Source organism: Onychostoma macrolepis, chromosome 03 (assembly GCF_012432095.1).
Source record: "Onychostoma macrolepis isolate SWU-2019 chromosome 03, ASM1243209v1, whole genome shotgun sequence".
In the NCBI taxonomy this organism is placed as follows: domain Eukaryota; kingdom Metazoa; phylum Chordata; class Actinopteri; order Cypriniformes; family Cyprinidae; genus Onychostoma; species Onychostoma macrolepis.
Window position 1 is genome coordinate 46,699,090 of NC_081157.1, and position 21,565 is coordinate 46,720,654.

General features: G+C 37.8%; 1 protein-coding gene across 1 annotated transcript; it reads left to right on the forward strand.

Annotated features, from left to right (window-relative positions):
* Positions 1-87: 87 nt before the first annotated feature.
* Positions 88-20,343, forward strand: zc3h7ba (zinc finger CCCH-type containing 7Ba). The gene is made up of 23 exons (XM_058769237.1): positions 88-264; positions 1,380-1,455; positions 1,561-1,597; positions 1,773-1,970; positions 2,798-2,956; positions 4,070-4,150; positions 4,254-4,310; positions 4,423-4,462; positions 5,175-5,365; positions 9,238-9,487; positions 9,570-9,628; positions 9,708-9,810; positions 12,162-12,323; positions 12,411-12,616; positions 14,055-14,155; positions 14,264-14,445; positions 16,189-16,244; positions 16,449-16,687; positions 16,775-16,880; positions 17,073-17,181; positions 18,397-18,530; positions 19,387-19,559; positions 19,653-20,343. The coding sequence occupies exons 2-23, from the start codon at positions 1,397-1,399 to the stop codon at positions 19,831-19,833; spliced, it is 2,883 nt and encodes a 960-aa protein (XP_058625220.1). The 5' UTR covers positions 88-264; positions 1,380-1,396; the 3' UTR covers positions 19,834-20,343.
* The last annotated feature ends 1,222 nt before the right edge of the window (positions 20,344-21,565 follow it).

Here is a 21,565-nt window from a genome sequence, read left to right on the forward strand (position 1 = left end):
TCGAGAGATTTAAACGCGTTTGAACGAAGGTCGAGCGCCTCCTGGCGGAGCCGCCGCGCGCTTCTCGTGGAAAACGATTATTAGCTGGAAACATCGGTCGGGTTCACAGCGAGGGAGCGGTGCGATGGTCACACACGTTTGGCAAATGCCTTGAGATTGATCAGCTGTCAGTCATTCCTCTAATGCTTTACACACAAACCGCCAACGAGACACGCGCGAAACTCAGAGGAAAGCGCTTTTTGTCGCTTATTTCTCCAGACACAGGTGAGTTCAGAGTCATCTGGAAAGTTTGTGAGTTCTCCGCTGTGATTCTAGTGCGACCTTGTTCTGAGGGTATATATGTGCTCTTTTGTGGCTGGCTTTATGGATTATTAGACTGTCGTTCTGAATGTCCAGCTGCTTCGGTTTCGTTTTTGCAGAAACTGTTTGTCTGTGGGAGGAAGTGAAGTCGAGTGAGATTGGGCGTGTTTCAAATCTCCAGTGATCTCCCTTCTACTACAGTAACGGCTTTGAGTGTCATCCCAGTCAAGGGAACGTTCTCAGATCTTTCACTAACGTTCTCAAAATTACAAACATTCTAACAGTAACGTTCGTTTAAAGTTAACGTCTTTATAACGTTCTCATAACGTAACACAAAAACATTAACGTTAGTTATACATTGTTTTTGGAACGCTTTTCTGAAACATAGTTGCCCTTACGAAAAATAACCATGGTTTATCCACAAAAAAACAAAATATGGTTACTGTGGTTAAACCATGGTAACCACAAATGAGCCATGGTTTACTAACCGCGATGGTTTTAGTAGTAAAGCTGTGGCTATACGCCAAAAAAAAAGTTACTACACTTTTACTACAATAAATCTTTGGTTAATTTTCGTAAGGGTGAGCTTTTTTGGTGATTCAGAAGTAAATTCTCCATGTTTGTAAAAAAAGATAAAATGTAACATTCCTGTAATGTTTTCTTTACATAACCATATTTGAAACATTTTTTAAAACTTTTTGAAAATGTAAGTTAATAATCAAAGATTTGATCGTTTAGAATAATTTTTTCATTAATTTACAGTTTTGTTAGCAAAGTATGTTTTTGCTAACATTCTTGTGATAGCTGGGATAGCAGCATGCTATAATAATAATAATGCTCTCTAGGTAGCCAGCTAGGCTTTGTCTCAAAAGACACAAAGGAAAACACTGCTGTAAATGCATAAATATACTGTACACTGTCATGTAATTATTTACAACTTTAATGCTTTAATATTTGGTGTACACCAAATGTTTGGTTTATAATGCACACTTTTAAGAAAGCGTTGGTGTTTTTTGAGACTGTAACGGTGAACAGCTGGTAATGGTGAACTTTAGCACACGTGTTTGTTTGTTTTTCAGGGTTGTGATGGTCAAACATGAGCGGTGAGCGTCATAAGCGCCGGGAGGAGATTCGGAGAGCGCTGAGCTTCATCAAGTACTAAAAAAATTTATTTTTCTTGTACTTTAAGCGTCATTCTCTCCTGCTAACTGTAGTATCTCAATCACAGTGTTGATTTTTGGTTGTTTTTCGTGTCTACAGATGTTCTCTGCCTTATCCGGACCCTGAAGGCTATGAGGTTGGGCTTGAGGAAATATTTTGCACACAAACGCTTATCTAAATGCAGACAAATTCACATTTTCTCTCTAAAGTAGAGCTAAGTGAAGTCATTTTTGCATGAATGGACCAGTTTGAAGACGGTCTTCTATAATAAGCTGTCTGTTTGTTTCTTCTGTGCTGCTGTTGTTCTTCAGGGCTTTGTGGTTCAGCTGGTGTGTGATCTCTTAGACGAGGGCAATGCTGCATTTCGAGAGGGCGTCTGGACTGAGGCATGTGATCATTTCAGCGAGGGTGTCAACGTGGCGCTTTACGCTCAAGCCGAGGGGCTGAACGTTCCCGCCGCCCTGCTGGAGAGTCTGTACATCAACCGCGCGGCCGTCCATCAGAACATGGTGAATTTGACACCATGTACTTTTGTAGGCCGAACCGGAAGTTAGCATCACTCAGATTCTTTTGATCCTTTTATTCATTTTTGAAGCCTAAATAAAACGACCAGAAGATAAAAGCCAAACATAGACTTTAAACAAACTATACCATGGTAGCTTTTAAAAATAAAAAAATACAAGAGGGTTTCATTGATGTATTTTATGTCATAGAATAAAATGTGAGAATATCCTGAGGTTATTTTCTACCAAAAACTCATCCAAAAAAAACATTTGCTTTAGGACGAAAGTGCTAAAATTCAGTTCGTTTCTGGATTTTGGCCTTTAAGGTTCTTGTTGGATGCTTTATATGTGACCCTGGAGCACAAAAGCAGTCATAAGCAGCACAGGTATATTTGTAGCAATAGCCAACAATACATTGTATGGGTCAAAATTATGGATTTTTCTTTTATGCCAAAAATTATTAGGATATTATGTAAATATCATGTTCCATGAAGGTATTTTGTAAATTTTCTACTCTAAATATATTAAAACTTAATTTTTGATTAATAATATGCATTGCTAAGAACTTAATTTGGACAATTTTAAAGGCGATTTTTCTATATATATTTCTATATAATATTTAGATTTTTTTGCACCCTCAGATTCCAGATTTTCAAATATTGTCCTGTCCTATCCTAAACATACATCAATGGAAAACTTATTTATTCAACTTTCAGATGATGCGTAAATCTCAATTTCAAAAAATGTGACCCTAATGACTGGTTTTGTGGTCCAGGGTCACACATTTTATGTTGCAGATTAAGTCATGTGTATTTTCTCTCTGTCTGTGTCAGGGTGAGTTTGACAGCGGTGTGAAGGACTGTGATCGCGCTCTGGAGGTGTGTAAGGACAGCGCTAAGGCGTTGTATCGTAAGGCCGTGTGTCTGAAGGAGTCTGGGAAACTGAGAGAGGCGTACGACTGCAGCACTGCATGTCTGCTGGCCTCACCGCAGGTAAACAACACACATCTGTTATTATCCTTATGGAAATAAATAAATGTGTGTGTGCTGATGTATTAATACTAAATAAATGTGATTTATTATAATTCTTCTGTAATCTAATGGACCCTTTTCACATTTATGGGTTCTCAGAAGTCGTCAGAGTTGGCAAACCTCGATAGTGGTGAATGGAAACCACAATAATTTTTTTTTTGTTTTTTTTGTTACCATTTTCCCTAATAGTGTCTCTATGACTTTGCATGAGGAAAAAAAACATTGTAAGATTGATTATGCTGGTCAGAAGAGAGAAAGATGTCAAATTTCAAGTCAGCTGTTAGATTAGAAATACCTTGGCATTCAATTTTCTGTCATTTAAAGCCAAGGTAATATAACCCAAACTATTGCTATAAATGTACATTATTATTATTATTATTATTATTATCTTTTTAACTGAAATACAGAATATAGACACAATATATACATAAAACAATCTGTGAAAAACTGTAATACTGTGTTCATTTTGACTAGATTTTTACTGTATTTTAGATTAAAATATTTGAGATGTTCTTTGCAATCATTGATGAAATTGTTTCCTTCTTTCCATTCCAATATTTTCTATTTCATACTTTTTTAATATCACTAAAAGGCCAACAATTAGTATTTATTTGTTAGTGCTTTAATCTACATCACTGAAACCCCTATGAAACTAAATATGTAAATTATTAATTTAAAGCAGTGTCAAAAAAAAAAAAAAAAATCAAAACATTTAAAGTAAACTAATTTATGAACAACTAATTACAGTAAATAAATAAATGCTCAGCATTCAGAAACATTTAGAATGTCACAAGTACTTCAGGAATTAAACCGAAATAAATGGTTATTGGGCATAATTAGGAATAAAATTGCAACTTAATTTACTTGATTTCATTCTAAACTCTTGTTTGGTAAAGTCAGGGAGAATAATTTACTCATTTACTATTCAACTGTAACTCTTATCTTTTGTTGCTATCTTAAATATCTGTTTCATTAAACAACATGTTCTTGATTAGTTGTATTGGGGTCATGTGACAGTCCGGGGCTTGTGATCTCTGTCTGTTGTGTCTCTGTAATATTTTCTATGTTTTTCAGGATCAGACAGTCAGTAATTTGTCCAAGGAAATTGCAACCAATCTGGGCCTGAAAAACAGAAAAGCATACATCAGTTCTCATGTGAGTACCCAGAATCCTTTTAACACTCTATTTGAGTGCAATTCGAAATGTTTCAGAAAGGTAATCGTATTATGAAGTTTTATTTTCCTGAAATCTATTTCAGAGGGGAAAAGCAGCTGGATCTGAGGACGACTGTGTTGCGCCGTCACCTTTAGATGAGGCAGGAAACAAAAACTATGATTTTAAACTCTAATTTCTCATGAATTACATCTGTGGATTACAGCTCAGCTAGCTGATGAGTAGATTTAGACATCTTTTGTGTTTGCTTGCAGATTTCTTCTGTTGGGCTGGAGGAAGTGACAGACTCCACAGGTATTTCAAAGAGACTGAATATCATACTAATAGTAGGAATGCGGCATGTTTTCCTGTAGCTCAGACAGTAAAGTGTGACGCTAGCAACACCAAGGTCATGAGCTCAATTCCCAGAGAATGCATCAACTGATAACATTTTTTTCATTGCAATGTGCCTTTGGATAAATCTGCCTGCCAAATGCATTAATTAACATTAATGTACAAGCATTTTGGGGGAGTATAATTTTTTTGAAGGAAATTATGCATTCAATTGATCAAAAGTGACAGTAAAGAGGTTTATAATGTTACAAAAGATTTCTATTTCAAGTCTTTCTATTCATCAAAGAATCCTGAAAAATAAAATGCATAACTTTCCACAAAAATACTGGGCAGCACAGTTGTTTTCAACACTGATTATAATCAGAAAGGTTTATTGAGCAGCAAATCAGATGCTGAAAATTCAGATTTGATCACAGCAATAAATTACATTTTAACAGCTATTTTAAATTGTAATAATATTTCACTATTTTTACAGTATTTTGATCAAATAAATGCAGCCTTGGTGAGCAGAAGAGACTCCTTTTAAAAAGTTGCTGTGATCTATTTTCAGTATGAATGATATAAAAATTGTTACAGCTTGATATGTAATTTTAACAAAGTACAAACGTATTTACTGTCTAGTCTAACTCTGCAGCTGATAGTGTTCATGTTCAGTGTTTTCTCTGTCTGACAGCGGACTCTGATTGGCCGTCTCCTGTCTTACCCACTCCGGTCCCTGTGAGCGACTCCCATGAGGCCCTGTGTCTGTCTGGAGCCGTGCAGCTCTCGGTGCCCGTGTCTCAGCCGCTGGAGGACAATGAGCTGATGGGAGACGAGCTGGACAGTCTGCTGGACTGCATGTCTAAAGAGGAAGACGCATCGCAGGTGAGCCACTAACTAACCAGACATAGATGCAGTGTTTCCCACAGTCTTACACTCTATTTGTGGCGGCACACACACACACACACACACATATATATATATATATATATATATATATACAGGGTTCCCACGCTTCTTGAAAGTACTTGAATTTCAGACATATGGATTCAAGGCCTGGAAAGTACTTGAAAACAAAAATGGGTCCTTGAAAGTGCTTGAATTAAATTTGAAATAAATTTAGTTTATGGCGCTATTTCAAAAATTGTCCTATATGTGCTGTCAAAGATGGGGTAGCGCAAAAAAAAACCGTAGCGTGTAGCCTAGTTTTCTTAAGTGGCTCCAGCTGAGTTTCTGACCATTACCGCCCGCTACCTCAACGTGTGTGTCCCGCTCCCGCAAACATTCTATATTGTATATAATTTTCGCGCTATTAATATGTGGGGTATTGAAATCACATTTGAATGAGCGCTCGCAGTTCACTTTCACTTTCGATTTCGCGATCACGCGCACTGTAAAGTGAGCACATCTTTACAGTTCGGGAATAATTATTAGGCACGTTGATATTCTGATCATATTTTTTTAAAGAGAACATTTTACCAATTCCAAACCACATCGATCTTATTAATTTTGTATTTAATCATTTATAAGTGATATGTAATTGTCCATGAAGGCTGGAAGTGAAAAACTCCTTATATTCATGTGTGCAGAATTATTAGGCACGTTTTCTTTTACAGATAAAATGAGCCAAAAAAAGAGATTTAACTGAAAAGTCAAAAATTATTAAATCTCCAATGAGAAATATTCAAAGCCAATGCAATACAGAAATTGTAAAGTTAAGACATGACCATTGGTCAGCGAAATGCTCATTGGGTCAGCAGGGTTAGAAAAACAGGTGGAGAAGAAAAAACACAAGGTAACTGCAAAATAATTTAAGAATTAATGTGAAGAATTAGGTGTGAAACCATCAGGAACAATATAGTCTCCAGTACCACCATTTTCCAGAACTGCAACCTTCCTGGAGTCTCCAGAATAACAAGGTGTCAGGTTCTCAGAGACTTTGCTTGGGTAAAAAATCCTAAAAAATGACCCTCACTTAATAAGAATAACATGCTGAAGTGTTGTGAAATACATGAAGACTAATTTTTATAGACGGATGAGTTGAGAGTGACTCTTGAAGGACCAGCACCACATTCTCGTGTACCACTGTTTGAAGAATTAATCTTCCAGAATAGCAGTAAGTTCTAGGAGCTCATTTTTAGTCAATCTCTGCAAGACAGACTTTTCAGGATAGGAGATGGAATAAAATGAACTCCCAAAACTTACTGCGACATTGAGCTAAGGAGAAAATGTAGAACTTGAAAAATAAGAAAAACGGCTTAGTACAGTTTAAAAGCAAATAGAAAGTCCTATTTTTTTATTTCTTTTCTTTATATTTTTTTGCAGATTTGCACATGTACAAGGTTTAAAATGTTCATGACATATATTTTTAAAAAATATTTAAATTTTGAGCAGCTGCATGTCTGAGCACCTGCATTCCTCTAGGTCAAAGATGAAACAATGGGATTTACAAAATAATTTTGACTTGAGTTATTTATTAATGAGTAACGTCTCTATTGGTGGTGGATGAGGAGATCCCCTCTATGTAAAGCGCTTTGAGTACCCAGAAAAGCGATATATAAATGTAATGCATTATTATTATTAACAGGTTTTACAGTGTTATTACAACATTTAACCACTTTTTATTAATTTAAAACTTGCAAATTCTTTCAAATTTAAATCTTGTACAAGAACTACAGCAAAAACCAGTTTGATGCATATTTTATAAATATTTTAAAAATTGTATTTGAATATTACCAGTATTAACTTCAATGGATTTCATTAAATTCCTTTGAACACGACTGCTCAAAACGGTCTAAATTTATGAAACCTACACATTCAAAACATTATTACTCTGAAATTTTTAATGTAAATGTTAAGTGTAAGTAAAATGTTTAGTACTGTAAGGTCTTTCATGACACTAACATATGGTTACATATGCTGGCGTGTGAATTTGATAGGTGCTCGATATAAAATAAATGGTGCTTAAAGTCCTTGAATCTGGTGTTCATGAAAGAGTGGGAACCCTGTGTCGGTGTATGTGTGTACATATATATATATATATATATATATATATATATTAGGGATGCACCGAATCCAGATTTTTGGGGTTCTGCCAAATACCGAATCCACTGGTTAAGATTCTGCCGAACCCGAAACCGAATACCGAATCCTACTCCCATCCTCAGACCATTAACACAGTAAACACATTAATGAAGTAAACAACGTCCACAGCAGTGTATTTTTCATTTTTATTTTATTTTAATGCACAACTCGTATTCTTTCGGATGTTTAATACGCAAATGTTTTAACAGCGGCGATGTTGTGTATTGTTTGGGGTCCTTGCCACCACGAGACAAATCGGCATTGCAAATTGAACATGTAGCTCGACTTGAATCGCCTTCTTTCAACTGAAAGTACTGCCAAACAACACTTTTCCTGCTCACGAGTTCCATTTTCACTTTCTCACATATACTGCATTCGAACGGTCCACCTTAAACACCTTCCCGTACTCAACGGCGGCGTGACGTTGACCAGTGTAGCGCGCTTAATGCAAGCTAAGGGTTCGGTGGATTTTTTTTTTTAAGGTTCGGCAGAAACCGAACCCCGTCAAAAAGTCCAATATTTGGCCGAATCCGAATCCGAATCCTGGATTCGGTGCATTCCTAATATATGTGTTAGGACTGTCAAAGTTTACGCAAATTCATTTTAACGGCACTAATTTTATTAATGCATGATTAACGCAACATGCATTTTCAGTTTGACCTGTGGCCTAGCCCGTAGTTGGAGAAATGGCGATGCATAGTGTTGCCAACTTAGCGATTTTGCAGAACCCTTTAGCGACTTTTTTTTTAACCTTCAAAAAAGCACCCAAACCTTTAGTTTCTGAGACTCGTCGGTACTGCCGTGCGAGTGCGAGGTCTTGCTTTCCCAGGACGCGTACCTCTCTCTCTCTCTCTCTCTCTCTCTCTCTCTCTCTCTCTCCTGTCTGTCTGTCTGTCTGTGTGCATCTGCTCTGTTCATCGAGCGGCCTTCATTTAACCACAGATATTATGTTGCTTCTCTAATTTTACATTCAAGTAGGCTATAACATTCAAGTAGCTACCGAAGTAATGGGAACCTGGTATTTCTTTTTCCTTGAACAATGAACAAGTTCTCTGAAAAACATCTGTGACCTTTGAAACATGTCTACTCTTCATTCTCCGTTAACTAAGGTTTCACTAATAATAAACATAGATTTGCATAAAGCATCCATATTTGTCCATGCCTATGTTGATTAGAGTATTAAAAACTTAAAGTATTCATTTAAGGTACATTTAGAACAAATAAAAATGTGCGATTAATCACGAGCTAACTCATAACAATCATTCGATTAATCGCGATTAAATATCTTAGTCGATTGACAGTCCTATATGCAAATTCATTCTCTAGGGAAATAGAGGTTTCCCTGGTAACGGCTGTTCACAGAGCTCCGCTCACAAACGCTGCTTTATCAGGCATTAAATGTAAGATGAAATGAAAACGACATCCAAAATGTTCTGAAGACAGTCGGTTTCCTTCAGAAATACAGTGATATAAAAACACCTGCACCGGGTTTCGATTTTGAAACGTGTAGTGCTCATGTTTATTCAAACGAAGTCGAAGCCTTTTGGAAAATCTATTTGTTGTGGTCAGTTTTGATATAGTGGGAGCCCATCACAAATAAATCAGTGTATGGGAAACACTGTAGATGTTGTATCTTATGGTGACGAGTTAACTCTGTCCTGTTTGGCACTCAGAGCGGAGTCGTTCCCAGCGGTCTGCTGTGTTTCTCGTCGCCTCGTCTTCCTCCTGCCTTCTTCTCGTCTGTCGGGAGTCAGTTGAACTCTCTGGACTACTTCACTAAACCGGAGCTGAGCTCGGACTGCTCCAGCGGCGATCTGGACGCGTTGGACTCCATCTGTCCCTCTGGCGGCTCTGTGTCCCTGCAGCGCCCTCTGGTGGTGGGAGGAGACGTGCTCGATTCGCTGTCTGAATTCACTCTGCCAGGTCTGACCGTTAAACCTACGCAGACTGTTGTGTGATACTTGAACCTGTGATGATGATGTTCATGTGTTTGTTTCTCTGTCAGGTGGGAAAGTGTGTCGCAGTTTTCCGCCGTCAGTCAAACTGACACATTCTCCTCATATGGTAAGTTTGATGTTTTTGAAGAAGCGAAAGCGTTAGTACATCTCTGTTTGTTTAATTAGAGTGCGTGTGTTTGTTACAGAGGAATGGTCATGTGACCTCGACTCTGTCCAGTCTGTCCAAGAACCCGCTGGAACAAACGCATGATTTCACTCAAGCCTGCAGCAGCTGCTTCATCAGCACAGGTGACTCAGACACTCACAATCTGCCTGTTCTTCTGTCATCTTTTTATTGTTTTATAGATCTGTTTATCATTTCATCTATCCTTCTATCTATTGTTCTATCATTTTATTTACTATTTTGAATTTATTTATTAGGATTAACCCCTTGATGTACCATCTAGTTTTCGAGGGGGTCCCACAATGTATCACAATTACAACATGGTAACAAAAAAAAAAAAAACACAACACCAAACAACAAAACACAAACATTAATTGAAGGGGAAAAAAAAAAGATCAGTGAATCCGATCACAACATAAGTGCATATATATATATCTTCAAAAATAACATGCAAAATATAACAGTTTGCTTAAACATCTTAAAAGATTTTATCATTTAAGATGTTTATTAATAATATATAATTTTATCAATAATATTTTAATATATCATTTTATCATTCTGTTATTTACAAGCTATCTGTCTGTTTGTTGTTTTATCATATTGTCATTCTGTTTTTCATTTTATCTTTCTAATTGTTGTTTTATCAGTTGTTTTATTGCTGTTTATTGTTATATATCATACTATTCAGGGCTCCAGACTAACATTTGTGAGCAGTGGCACAAGCGCTAGTAAGTTCTACAGATGGTGGCGCAAGAAGCAGATTTGGTAGTGCTGGGGGGTGATATGTGGGGTTATTAAAAACAAAGATAATTTAATCAAAAATATTATTGTTTTGCATTAACAAGTGCAGTTACTAATAATATTACACGTTTATTTCTTGGTAATGCACAATTGACCTATCGGTAAGCCCCTCCCCTCGAACGCAGACTACTCAATGGCAGTTGAGTATCAGATGCACGGGGAGCGGAACTCGGCCATCTTTAGGTTTCAACGTTAAAGTTAGTGAGTCCATGCTAACGTACAACCTAAATAGCGGACTGTTCTCGCGTCTTGTACAGTGTAGGTCAAAAACACAAACGAAGGTCTACATTTCAGTGCCTCTCCATATTAAACTGATTAAATGTGCATTAATTTAATCGTACCCTGCGATACATGAACCGTGTTGATCCTGCATGTTGTCATCCGCGATTGTGATGACCGACCGTAATATGAGACTTCTTCCGCTTGCATTGTGATCTGTAAACCCTGCTTCGAGTTACCCACCGTATTTATTTTTAAATATGTTATAAATCCCTCCATGGAATATTTAATTCCCATTTGGTGGCCTTCTGTGTCCAAAATTGTGCAAAAACATCGTGGGACAAGGTTTTCACACTGCAGCTGTCATTGAAAGACAGTGAGCAACTTACCGGGGCGGGGCTTACCGATAGGTCAATTGAGAGTAAAGCACTGAGCTTGAGTTGGGAAGCGTCCAAAATTTACTTTTATGCAAAACAGTAACGAGCAAAATATATTTTTTTTATATGAAAAAATTGTATATTCTGCTCTCATTAACTGTACCATTATTCTTTTATAGTAGCCTATTATAGTGAACTGACTGACATCTTCAGCTATTTTCAAAAGAATGCTCTTTACTTTGATTCAGTTCCAAATTGAACAAAAGTGTATTTTTTTTTTTTTTTAAACGCACTTTGACTTTTCTTACTTCATACACATGGAAACTGCAAAACTTTGACACAATTTGATTTCTTGATGATTTGATATTTTATAATAGTGATTTTATAATATCAAAATACAAAGCAGAAAAAGTGGAAATGAATGATTAATAAGCCAGTAAGTGCCTCTCTGCTGCCATCTACTGGTTATAGTGGTAATTTGATGTCTGTTTGCATTTTAAATAAGTGGTTGTTTACCACAACTTTTAACCGGTCCGTGCTGTGGCTGCACAGCTCAAATGAGTAGCACGGTTTTGTCACCCTTTTTTTTTTTTTTTTTTTTTTTCTCGTCTGATGTTTCTCATATGCAACAGAAATGGCAGCGCTTATGAGTTGGGAAACGCTGTGGTTGCGCCAGTGCGACTGCTCACAAAATTTAGTCACACCGGCAGAAAAAATGGTCGCAGTCTGGAGCCCTGCTATTTGTTGTTTTATCCATTTATAATTTCATTCTATCTTTTGTTCTATCTATCATTTTATTGTTTTATCTATTTTATTTGTCGTTCTTCATCTCTTGTTCTATTGATTTTTCTATCATTCTATTTATATATAATTTTTTATCTATCATTACATTTATCATTTTATCTATCACGTTTATCGTTCTATCGTTTTATTGATCATTTTATCTCACTCTGTCTTTCCATCTGTCGCTCTATTTATCGTTCTGTCTATTAATCATTCTGTCTTTTGTTTTGGCAATCTAATTGTTCCATCCTTTGTTCTATTGTTTTATCTGTCATCTGTCTGTGTGTCTCTCTCAGGTCCAGGTGTGCTGGACTTTGAGTTCAAGCCTGATGTTTCTCACAGCTGTAAGAAGGATCTTCTTCTGTGCAGGAGGAGGGGCGGAGCCAACTCGCCCTGGAGGCGGATCCGGCCCCGCCCAATTCGCAACAACTTCCAGGCAGCCTTTGTGCTCTGTAGAGGTGCGTCACCAGTTAACTGGTCAGTGACTGATGAACTAGTACCTTAATGTGATGTGATCCTCCCTGTGTGTGTGTGTGTGTGTGTAGAGGTGTTGGAGAATCAGGTGTGTAAGTACGGCGAGGGCTGCACATTTGCATATTATCAAGAAGAGATTGACGTGTGGACGCAGGAGAGGCGGGGCTTACTGGTCAGAGAGCTGCTCTTCAATCCACTCTCGACCAACGAGAGACGAGCACTCAGCGTCATCGAACTACTGAACATACACACGGGCATGTTTATGTTCCTCTGTGAGGTAACAGCACACATAATTTTACAAGTCTTGAGCTTTATACTGATGGATTATTCCACATTTGAAACAGTCTTATAATCGGGTGTTACTGCTGGTCATGTGATCTCAATGTAGCTGCCAGGAGCTATAAGTATCACATGATAACGTTCTGTTTATTATGATTGCGCTGCAGTTTTGGAGTTTGCTGCTTTAATTGCATGAGCTCTTTGAAGGATTTATTGTTATTGGCTGGTGGTGTTGTTATAGTTCATCAGCTGGAAAAAAATAAATAAATAAATAACCACAGTGATTCCAGGGATATTGTTTCTGTGTCTTTATCATTATAGCTGTGGTCTGGACTATGCTATTGTTATATAGTTTGAACGATGTTTAAAATTATATCTGTATTGTTACCGTCTGTGTTGTGAATGGGCCTTTAGTCATTTTTTATTTTATTTTTTTTCTGACAGAAATATTTAAATTTTGTCAATTTAATGTCATATTCATTAATTTTAGTCAATTATACTTTAAAGGAAACAAAAGCTAAAATTGCATATACATTTTGACAACAACAATGCGAAATTAAGCCAAATAATCAACACTTTGTATATTAATTTAAATCAGCAAAACTAAGCAAAGCTTGTTGTGAAACGTCAGTAACATTAACATAACATTAGACTATAATCATGATTTCAAACAAACATACTTATTCTAGATCTTCTCCAAAAATGTTGAAATGCAATGTTTCTTGTCATATTTGTGACCATGGACCACAAAACCAGTCATACGTGTCAATATTTTTTTTTTTTTTCGAAATAAGCTTTCCATTGATGTATGGTTTGTTAGGATAGGACTAAATTTGGCCGAGATACAACTATTTGAAAATCTGGAATCTGAGTGTGCAAAAAAATCATAATATTGAGGAAATCACCTTTAAAGTTGTGCAAATGAAGTTCTTGGCAATGCATATTACTAATCAAAAATGAAGTTTTGATATATTTACGGTAGGAAACTTAAAAAATATCTTCATGGAACATGATCTTTACTTAATATCCTAATGATTTTTGGCATAAAAGAAAAATGAATAATTTTGACCCATACAGTATTTTTGGTTATTGCTACAAATATACCCCAGCGACTTAAGACTGGTTTTGTGGTCCAGGGTCACATTTTTCAACAGAATGGTTTCATTAAAACGCATGTGATTATCATGGGATCTTTATAAAACAGCAGCATAAAAATATAAAGAGTAGCTTTCATGAGCATTGATTTGACTGAAGTCTTCCTCTCATGTGAGTGACGTTATTTTCTACAGATCTGTCAAAGTTGAAATAATGAGCTGATTCACCTGGATCAGTGCTGTGAACGTTCATGTGTTTCTAACGAGGCGTTCAGTGGAAACACATCTCTGTTTAAACCCTCTGTTCTGATACTGAAACACATGTGGTCTGTCCTTCCACAGGCCTGTTTTGACTGCAGACCCAGAATGATCAGCAAACGCTGGAAGGAGAATCCCGCTCTGTGTGCGAACGTACCAACACAACATCAGTTTGACAAGAAGAAGTACGTGAGAAACGCAGCACGCTCGTTGTCACGCGTTAATAAAGGTGTCACAACTGAACGATCCTGGATCATTTGGTATAAGTGTGTATCTTTCTGTCTCTCTGTCAGGTGTTTGGTTCACGTGGTGAAGAGCAGTGCTGTGAGTTACAGTAAGATCCGAGCGTTGAACGCTCACTGTCAGTTTGACGTGTGTCGTCACGAGCTCGCTTTTGGCTGTATGAGGAAGGACGGCTGCTGCTTCGCTCACTCGCTCATCGAGCTGCAGATCTGGATCCTGCAGAGAGACACTGGTACACAAACAACATGCTGTTTACACCTGCTACTGTCATGTGACCGGAATCATTGCATACTTCACTCACTCAGAAGGCAAAAAAGAAGTATAAAATTGCACAAACATGACATTTGGAGTTTATAAAAAAACTAACAAAAAAAAAAACATTATTTTAGTCAAGTATCTGTGTGAACGCCAGATTCAGAGAAAACTTTTTGAATTTGAAAGTCAGGGTAAATTGTGCTTATTTTGTCCTATGGGAAACATGTAAGTGTCTTCTGTAGCTTCTGAAGGGTAGTAGTAAATGAAAAAATTTTATCAAAATAAAAACTTGATCCAGTTCAAAAGTTCTCACCCCCGCTCTTAAAGCATTCCTTCTTGAGGATCAGTGAATGTTAAATCTTTTGTAATAGTTGTGTACAAGTCCTTCTGTTTTCTTCAGTGTGAAAAGAGGGATCTCAAAATTATAACCTCAAAATCAGTACACTGCGGGAATGGGTTCAAATATGTCGAAGATGCTGCAACACCATATGAATTTATGGTATCTGGAGGATTTTTATGAAGAACAGTGGGCAGTTAAACCAGGGTTCCCACGAGTCCTTGAAATCCTTGAAAGTTTGTGAATCTGATAAAAATTTTCAAGGCCCTGGAAAGTTTTTGAAAATAAACAAACATAGATACAGGTCCTTGAAAATTCCATATTCCCTCCGGTCCGCTAATGTGTTATTTTGCCAACACTTTGTGCATACTAGCTTGCTTGATTTACGTTGCACATTTATGCGTTACGTTAAGTGTTTCCCACGTGAGGTACTTTGTGTTGTTCGTTGCCATGACGTTCACACACACACGAAACTACTAAGATGGTACCTCAACGTTTCACAGACACACCGTGAAACATTGCAAAAATAGGCTGAAACCACTGAAACTTGATGACTGGAAAATGCAAATTTCAAGATATTTGGCTCACCAAAGAAGATTACAAAGAATGGCTTGCCAGAGACCCAAAGGATGTAATGTTGAATTGCTTTGCTTGTTAAGATAATGTAAAGCCATGAGGCAAGAAAAACTTAAGCATATTCATATATCTTAAAACTTCTGGTTACATGAGCCTAAGCTCTTTTCAATAAAATCCATGCAAAAGTTAATATCAGATCATTTTAGAATACAGTATCGTATGTACCAAATATTATTCAATTTTATGCAAAACAGAAATACGACAAATATCAGATTTCTGTCATATGGCCAAAAATAAATGCAAAAAAAAATAAAATAAAAAAATAGTTGTTTTGCATAGTTGTGTTTGACACATGGAAACTGTAACAATGTATCTTACAAGGTGACGCAATGTAACCTTTGCTCTCACTTGAAATATGTCCCTCATTAAGTCCTTGAATTTGAGGGTATTGAACTTGGAAAGTCCTTGAAAGGTCCTTGAATTTGAAGTTAACCAAGGTGTGGGAACCCTGTTAAACTGTTCAGGACAATCAAGGGGCTCAACAACTATTACAAAACAAAAAAATAAAGCGTATGTAAACATTTGACCACAACTGTACCTAATGTTTTACTGCTTTAAAGGTTTTTAAAAACAATTGTCATTTAAAAACACTGAATTAGTTTGATGTTAAAATAACACGTCAATACTAAAAAGACCAGCATCTGTTCTGTGAGATCTATGCCTGTGTTTGAGGTACTGCATTACATCAGTGATCCAGTAGGTGGAGACACATGAAACTAAACAAACTTCATCTGTGTGTGTTTTTAGGAATCACTCATGAAGAGGTCGTACTGGAGTCTAAAAAACACTGGAACAAACAGCGTGTGAGTTTCTTCTCAATTATTAGTGTTTGAGTGCACGGCATGAGAATTTGTTTTTTGTTTTTTTTGGAGGGAGGATTCTTTTAATGCTTGGTGTTAGAGGTTTCTCAACGATGCTAGTGAAGATTGATTTAGTAAACAGCAGTAATTAGTACATTTATTTTTATAAAACATTTCCCAACTCTATTTATATTGTGTTTCCATCAGCCTGCGGTCGTAGCTTCACACTCACCGAACAAAATCACTGCCGCCAAATCAAAGAGTCCAATCAGAATGGATGAGACGAATGGGAACATGGGTCCTGTGCAGGCAACAGGAAGTGCTGACGTCAAAGGTCACAGGCTGGAGCTGATGATGAAGTTTGTTTGCGGTCAGTGCTGGAGAGACGGGCTGGTCAGTGAACCGGACCGAGCGCAGAAATACTGCACCGCTAAAGCCAGACACAGGTGCAGACGGATGGACAGACACACACACACACACCCCCCACCTGAACACAACCGCCTCACTCTCTTCCTCTGTCTGTCTTTCTTCAGCTGGACCAAAGACAGGAGGGTTTTACTGGTCAAATCCCAAGAGAGGAAGAAGTGGGTCGCAGTGCGACCTTTGCCCTTTGCCAAGACTTTTCCTCAACAATACGACGTGAGTAAAAACCAGTGGTGCATAAAGTACCTGAAAGCCATACTCGAGTAAAAGTACAGATATCTTACCATATCTACTTTGGTAGAAGTCGAAGTCACCGTTTAGAATATTACTTAAAGTATGTGACATTTATTGTACTTTTTAACACTGAAACTGAGCTCTTGAAGTATAACGCTGAATGTTTCCTCACAGATCTGCGTCCACGTGATGAAGCAGCGTAAATGCAATTACATCGGGAACTGTAGTTTCGCTCACAGTCAGGAGGAGAAGGATCTGTGGACGTACATGAAGAACAACGGCCGTGAGCATTAAATCAAACACAATCAACACTGACGTTCAGTCACAGTCATATGCTGCATATACCAACCAAATTTTGTGAAGTTCTGAGGTTTGATTTAGGAATTATACGATTTTGGGTACACTTGTTTATGGAAACCCTGTTATAGCCATCCAAATACTAAAGTTCAACTTTTTTTTTTTGATAATTATTGATCTAGGCAGTAATGAGAGTTCTACTTCACTAGTTTTGTTGAGATTTAAAAACCTAAGACGAGAAAAGTAGAATTTAGTTAGAAAGTAGGATTAGTCTTTAAAAAAATCAAACGGCCTATTTAACAAACAGTTTGATTGCCAGCATTTCTTGAGGCAAAGTTGAGGTGGGTGAGGAAATCTAATGTATGATATGCATGTTGCGTGTTATGTGTGTGTGTGTGTGTGTGTGTGTGTGAAACATTGCATTATACACTCATTTACACTCATATAAAATATGAATATAGCGCCACCCAGTGGCCATTTTTCCCAATTTGTACAGAACTCTGGAACCATGAGTCAAACAGGCCACAAGTTTTCCTTCTGACTAGCCTCTGTTAAGCTTGTCTAATAGCTGCTGAAATTTGTTTGGCCAATGATAGCTATGTTTTTCAAAATATGTGAACAATAGGCAATGCTGGCACAAAGACATTGCCTAACCCCAAGTCAGTCGTACCAATGGGGCCATACTTAGGGCCAAGTTTTTTTTTTTCTTCCTGTTTTAACACCACAGGGTGGCCAAGTTCTGCAGGTCTTTGCATGTGTCCTCAGAATGAGCCTATACATAAATGCACCAAATTTGGTGAAGATACATCATTCTATTCAACAGTCATAGCCGTTTAAGTAAAAGTGACCATGCCCAATTTGAACATTTTGGCAGGCCTTTGTGCCAGCGTGTCAAGTTACTGAAAATTAACTGATATTCATCTCTAGAGAATCTTTCTGCACTGTTTTGTTTCCTATTGGGCAAAAAACCTAAAACTGGTTTTTCCAAAAAAAATAATAGTAATATTCAATATGGTGGGATATTTTTTTCATGATAGAAATCTTGTAGATGTATATGATTTGTTCTTCTTGAGCCAAGGATTCCAATGATATAAGGCACTTAAGTTTATGACAAAGTGTACTTTCTCATACTTTGTACACACGTGTAAATTGGGATTAAGTTTCTGAATTAATGATTGAGGTCACATGTTCTCCACTGCAGACAGGGACATCCAGCAGGTGTTTGACGACTGGCTCTCAACCTCCAATCAGAACAGAGCATCTGACAACACCTCACCATCCCAGCCAATGGAAGAGAAGCAGATCACCATGCCGACAGATTTTGCTGAAGCAATGGTACGTTCCTGCAGGTTTATTTTCACCATCCTCATGTTTGCTGTCCTCACATGTGCTAATCAGTATTGCCAACTCTCGCAAGCTAAATAAGCAACCGCAGCTTCAAAAAGAAGCCTGATATTATTATATTATTTATCAATTATTTATTATTAAACTGAAACCACTCGGAGACTCAAGAGCAAAAACATAAGTTATTTTACAAAAATCATTAAATTGCAACAAAGCAACACACACTATCACCTGTGAGCAGAATAGTTATGGAGAATAAAACAAGACGCACTAAGGGGGAGCTTTAATATAGCCACCCATTTATAATAAAATAAACTTGAACCATGTATCTACTATTAGTATTACTGCTAATGATTAAAGCATTATAAAAATATTTTACAAGTTAAAATAGGTCCCTTTATTCCCCTGCACCATTCACCTTCTCCCATGTTTCCTCCATCTCTGTACATTTTTGTTGGTGGCCTTGTTTGTCTGTTTTCATCTACTAACGTCACATGTCTGCAAGTTAAAAACTATTTTTACCCCAATAAAGGGGAGGAGGGGGCTTGATGTGCGATGACGAATAACCCTAGAGCACATTAATTATTGCACTGGTTGGCTTTTACCTGCGAGCAGACAGACAGTGTCAACAATATATTGGAAAAAGAAAAAAAATCAACCATAAATTTAAAGAAACAAAGTTGCTTGTCAGGTTTTTCTAACAAGCAATCATATTTTTTTTTAATATAAGCCCAAATAATGGCAACCCACAACCTGTGAATTTTTTAATTAATTTTTTTTTGTGTAAAATATGCAGACTTGGCAACTGCGATGCTAATGGAGCCGCTTGTGTGTTTTTTTACTACAGCTAAACAGTTTCTACTGTTCTCTGTGTGGGAAACACAGCAACAGTGATCGGCAATGGCAGCAGCACATCTACACGGAGAAACACAAGCAGAGAGTGTTCAGCGGAGAGGGAGAGGACGAGAGTCTGGCCTGGTCCTATCGCTTCCCTGGACCCTGTTTCTCCATCTGTCCCAGGTTCATCATCAAATCGATCAACATCATCAACGATGAAGGGTTTGTTATTAACAGTGGTCCTTGTCCTGATTGGCTGTGGTGTTTGATTGACAGGTTGGAGGATGGCTGTGCTGATGGTGTGAGTTGTGACTTCGCTCACAGTGAGGAGGAGCTTCAGGAGTGGTGCAAACGGAGGGATTTCCTGCGCAGGACGTTGCACAAAGCCAGAGCTGAAAATATGATCTCTCCAAATGACAATGACTTTGGCATCTTGACCTTCATACTTCAGGACTAAACAAACAAGCCAACATTTGTACTTTGTCTAAGAGAGTTTAATCCAGTGAGAGTTACTGCAGGTCCTGATGAGTGTTCACATGTTTTAATCAAGCTGAAAGATGTTAAACCTTTAGACTGAACTACTTCACCCAGAACACGATTCTGACGTCTGTGTTTGATGAACGGATCTTTTACTTCATGTTGCTTAAATAGAATAAATGATGTTCGTACACTTAATGAACGTTTCATCTGTTAGACAGCAATCAGAACATTTTGTCTTTCAGCTGTTGATGTGCACTTAAGTTCCTGGATTTGACCTGCATGCAGTATTTGTCCAGGACTTCATTAAGACAAAGAGGAAGGATGTTATTTTTGTTAGTTTGTTTTACTTTTACTGTAATTCATTTTATAAAAGAAAATGAAAATTACACATTGATCACAGTATAATGCAGTAAACATTACTTGTGTGAAACCGGTTTGATTTAGTATCGGTTTTATAAATGATGAATAAATGATGCTTTTATTTGTATGTGTGTGTGCACTTTGGACGGGTTAAATGCAGAGCACAAATTCCGAGTATGGGTTACCATACTTGGCCACATGTCACGTCACTTTTTTCACTTTGCTGTTTTGACAAACCTGTGCAATGGGTTTGTGTTATTTGAATCAGAATATGAAGCAGTCACGTGGTTGTGTGTGAAAATGAAGCTTGGGACATCACAGATCACGTGGTTATGGTAAAAATGAATCAAGCTCTGTCACTTTAGCTCTGTATGCGCAGCACCACTTAACGTCGAACACACCTATTGCTTCGCTGTGATATGTTTCATACAATCAGCACTGGAGCTCCTCAGGCTTGCATCCTCTCCCACTGCTCTTCTCTCTCTACACCAACGACTGCACATCTAAAGAGCCCTCTGTCAAGCTCCTGAAGTTTGCAGACTACACCACACTTATCGCCCTCATTCAGGACGGTGACGAGTCTGCCTACAGACAGGAGGTTAAGGAGCTGGCTGTCTGGTGCAGTCTAAACAACCTGGAGCTCAACTCACTCAAAACAGTGGCGATGATCGTGGACTTCAGGAGGAACCCCCCTGCACTCCCCCCACTCACCATCATGAACAGCACTGTAACGACAGTGGAGTCATTCAGGTTCCTGGACACCACCATCTCTCAGGACCTGAAGTGGGACATTCATAGACTCCATTGTTAAAAAGGCCCAGCAGAGGCTGTACTTCCTTCGCCAGCTGAGGAAGTTCAACCTGCCACAGGAGCTGCTGAAACAGTTCTACATTGAATCTATCAATAACTGTCTGGTAGTTCGGACTGCTGAGCGAATCATTGGTACACCCCTCCCCACTCTCCAAGAACTGTACTTATCCAGAGTGAGCAAAAGGGCTGGCAAAATCACTCTGGACCCCTCGCATCCAGCACACGTCCTCTTTGAACTGTTGCTGTCTGGTCGACGTTACAGAGCTCTGAGCACCAGAACGACCAGCACAGGAACAGTTTCTTCCCTCAGGCAATCCAGCTCATGAACACCTGACAATAATAGTGGAACACACAACACTATTATTTATTTGTCACACATACTTATTTACATTTCAAATTTGCACATAACATACTCACGCTTCATTATGGTAATAATAATTATTTAGTGTGTGGTGTAGTTTATAGCTTTTAAAATGAAGTTGCATCACTTTGTTATATTTCTCTCTTTGGTTAAGTGTCTGCTAAATTAAGAAATGTGT